Source organism: Fragaria vesca, linkage group LG2, assembly GCF_000184155.1.
Source record: "Fragaria vesca subsp. vesca linkage group LG2, FraVesHawaii_1.0, whole genome shotgun sequence".
In the NCBI taxonomy this organism is placed as follows: domain Eukaryota; kingdom Viridiplantae; phylum Streptophyta; class Magnoliopsida; order Rosales; family Rosaceae; genus Fragaria; species Fragaria vesca.
In genome coordinates this window covers 8,813,103-8,817,100 of record NC_020492.1, presented here as the reverse complement: position 1 = coordinate 8,817,100, position 3,998 = coordinate 8,813,103, and the positions used below count along the sequence as shown (strand labels likewise).

The 3,998-nt window shown below is 38.0% G+C and overlaps 1 protein-coding gene across 2 annotated transcripts; it reads right to left on the bottom strand.

The window, feature by feature from the left end:
* Positions 1–1,457: 1,457 nt before the first annotated feature.
* LOC101301343 (60S ribosomal protein L32-1-like) lies at positions 1,458–3,110 on the bottom strand. 2 transcript variants are annotated; one of them, XM_004290102.1, is made up of 4 exons: positions 3,057–3,110; positions 2,732–2,826; positions 1,915–2,096; positions 1,458–1,819 (listed from the first exon to the last, which is right to left on the bottom strand). In XM_004290102.1, the coding sequence occupies exons 2-4, from the start codon at positions 2,819–2,821 to the stop codon at positions 1,690–1,692; spliced, it is 402 nt and encodes a 133-aa protein (XP_004290150.1). In that variant the 5' UTR covers positions 2,822–2,826; positions 3,057–3,110; the 3' UTR covers positions 1,458–1,689. The 2 variants fall into 2 exon arrangements, with proteins under 2 accessions (XP_004290150.1, XP_004290151.1); XM_004290103.1 differs by having other exon boundaries at positions 2,999–3,090.
* Positions 3,111–3,998: the final 888 nt, after the last annotated feature.

The window sequence follows — 3,998 nt, the reverse complement described above, 5'->3', positions numbered from 1 at the left end:
TAGAGAACTAGAGAAGTAGAGATGCACAAGATCAATTTAGTATACCTTCAACACCAGAAATGCTGAAGCTCGCAATTGTAGCAGCAGTGTAAGCCGTTTTAGCTCGACCATACGCAACTCACATCACTGAGACAACAGTACTCTGAAATCGCCTGCGAGCTTAAATGTGGAAGCAAACTAGTGCTGTTGTTGAAGTTGAAGCTTGTGGTTTTCGCCAAGTAAAAGAAGACAGATTTGATGAGTTGCTTATGTTAACTACGAGCTCTAAACCACTATACTTGATTACTTGAGATTAAGAAAGGGGTTCATCAACAGACACCTTCCCTCACACACTGTGAGAACCTCCTTAAAAGATAAAGTATTCCTCATTCCCAAAACTGTGTTAGAACTTAGGTCTATGCTTCGCGCATTCTTAGTCTGAACCAATCATTCTCTTCGATACATCTTGTTTCATCTCAAAAAGTATAATTTGTTCAACAGATTCACAGTTACAATCGAGTGGACTAGTTCATGAATCCTTGAAGGATCGAGAGATCGAGAAGAAACATATGAGATAGAGATACGACCTTGCGATTCAGTAGTTGGATACAACGGCCAACAATTTCCTTGGTCATGAGTAACACTTACACAGCTTCTAACCGATCGAATATGTTGGTGTTTATATCAGGACCCAACATAGCGGTCGTTCCACTTCCACCTGCAAATGGCTATTGTGTCCCTTCCGAAAACAATGGAGCCAAAGCTATTCTCAGAGAGCCAAGACCGCTAGTTCACTACAATAACTCAATAACCATTAACCAATACCCGATAGCAGAAAATTAACATAATTTGATCAGTTTGCCACAGATTACAGTTAAGGCTCAGACACAAGGAACTCAAAGAGGGAGGCATGTTATCCTTCCAATCTGAAACAAACATCTTTCATTGTGATGATGCTGTTGGAAGTTGTCTAGTTCTATCAATTGCCTAAAACACATATTCCTAGTATGGTTGAAACATCAAACCTTTTTTTTTTGGTAAATGAATGAATACATAGAAAAACCTAGGCTATAAACAAGAGATGGTAAACAAAAACAGTAGCGACAAAGCTAAAGCTAACAACGCAACACCCTCAACAAAGAGGTAAAAACTAGGAGAAAAAACACCACCTCCTAGAGTCTTTGGATGGTTACAACTTACAACTCACTGCAATAACTTCGATATAAAGTTTTGGTACGATACCAGTATACAAACAGAGAAAATCCTAACTGGTTGAGAGTTTAACGGGGTAAGAGAAGAACAAAAAAAAAAAAAGAACCCCAGTCAATTGGCAAATTTCCGTAGTTCAATACTGAAAAACAACAAGAAGCCAGCAGAAAAACAAAGCACACAACTGTCCTGTCAACATATAGGCGTTCAAATTTGCAGACATGCTTCTTACAACTCATGAGTTGTTGAAACAAGGAAAGAACAAAAAAAACAGATGCAAAAATATCAACTACTCATGCAGTAAAAAACAAGGCAACCAAGAGAAAATATGAGTAGGCATAACTTCATATCATTTAACATGTCTTACTAGTAAACTAGAGACTAGAGTCTAGATCCAACACTGCTGAATTGAAAACAAAAAATAAGATTCTGAATAAGATCTCTTCCAAAACACTGAAACTAGGAAACACACAAAGGAAATCCCCACGATAGCTCTGAAGCTCACTCGTCTTCCTGGCTGCGCAACCTGGCAAGTTTGTTGGTGACAACAATATCCAACTGAGCTGCACGTTCAACAATCTCCTTTCTCTTCCGGGTGGAAATGTTGTGTGCAATCTCGGCACAGTAAGTCCTACAAATTATTGGACGAAAGAAGCGTAAGAAACATTATTCTAAATCATAAAACATGACGAAATCCACAAGTAATTCAAAGAAAATGTCACTGACCTGTTGTGCATCATAAGAATTTCCAACTCCTTGACATTGTGGACAACAAATTTCTTGAATTTGTTGGGGAGGTAGTGGCGAGTCTTCTTGTCAGAGCCATACCCAATGTTGGGCATGAGAGTGACTCCCTTAAACTTACGCCTGACACGTGAATCAATACCCTTGGGCCTTCTCCAGTTTGTCTGTCATACAAGCAAACAGAAAAAGTATCACATTAGGGATCCAGAAGGCAGGGTGAACTTTTACATTTGTAGTCAGAACCAATTTAGAGTCCCACAAAAACAAGCAAACAGTGACCAAGTCGAAAGTTTGTATTCAGAAATACTCTCAGTCCCAACCAAACCAGTAAGATCTCAAATAAAATGAGTTGATAACCATCCAAAAACCGGGAACAAATCCAACTATTGAGACAGACATGGAAACGATCAACTAGTAAAACACTAGATTAACAAGCATAAACAAGCAAGCAATAAGCCATCAGTAAGACTCTGTACCACATTGAAAACCAATTCATTACATTTGTATTCCCATCCAATTCCAGCCAGTCCAATAAAACATCTGCAGCTAAAAAGCTGAAGGTTAATCAATTCGAGACAACCAGTACAGATTAACTCATTCCCGAATCCAGATTGATATCTAATCCTTACCATCATTACTATTCCCCATACCATAAAACTAAGCATTTCACAATGACCAAACATTCATTCCGAAGGTCGCACAATCCATACCAACACATCCAAGCCGAATAACTACTAATACATTCGGATTATAGATGCTTTCAATCACTGAAAAACTAAACGGAAAAAGAGATCCATACCTTAACACATATCTTCCTGTCACTTTGGGGCCTCTTGAACTGCTTGACGCGCTTCTTCACAATCTGCTTCTTCAGCAAAGGCACGGCCATGGTTCCTGTAATCAAAATCATCAATATCCCAAAAATTTAAAGACGCCACTTTAATAACCACAGCATAAATCACTCAGCAACAAAGATAAAGAGTCATTTTTGAAAGATTAGACAGAACAAGAAAATAGCTTTTCAAACTCTGATCCAGAAATCGAGCGATTCTGGAGTGACACTCACAGAATTATGGAGGAGACGAACACGATTATGGAGAGAGAGAGAGATTAGGGTCTCGAACCTGAAGGGAAGGCGACGCAGGCAGAGAGAGTGGAGAGGAGGAAGAGGCGCAAAGCAGGCTAGGGTTTTAGACGAAGCTAGTGAATATATACGAAAGAGAAGAGGTTGGCTGTCTCGGCACCACACCATAAGATTTCATTTGATGCTGAGAAGCCCAAGTTTCCAGCCCAATCATAGTAAGCCCAAGTTTCAAGCCCAAACATAGCAAGCCCGGAGCCCGCTTATATTATTGTTTGCCTTTCACAAATTTACCAACTGAATTTACCAACTTGCCACTTCTTTTTTTTAATCCATGAATGATACCATGTCATAGAAGATAGAATTTATGTTGCTTGTGGAAGTTTCACCCGAACCACTAGCAATCTTCATTTGACACCACCATGTAGAGAATATTTGAAGTAAGTATCATGCGTTGGGGACATAACACCTAAACCTCGAGCAACAGAAGATAAATTATAAAGATTCTCCTATAACAACAGTCTCACCTATCAAAACAGTCACAACATGAAAAAGGCTAAGAAGGTATGCAAGCTAAGCTTATATGCAACACCATTTGCTTCACTGTAAATATGTTAGATTTCTACTAATTTAAAAAGCAGTAAAATACTCTTTACGTTATTTTTTACGCTTTAAAATTTTTTGAAAGAAACTACCCAAACTGCATACAAGATCTAAACAGGTCATTTCCAAGATTATAATGGGTGGAAACTGCAAAATTTGATATATCCTAGCATTTAACAAATAATAACATGGACATGAGTACTCCAATGATATGTTTTTAAGCTTGGGTACCTAATTGATCGTTTTAAAAATTCAAGTACTACTGTTTTTGTTTTTGGTTGAAGATATTTTTTACAATTTTGAGGGATGAGGAGAAGAAGAAATAAACAACAAAATCAAATCATGTAACTTTTTATTTTTGAATCAAAACTCATTAAATCAT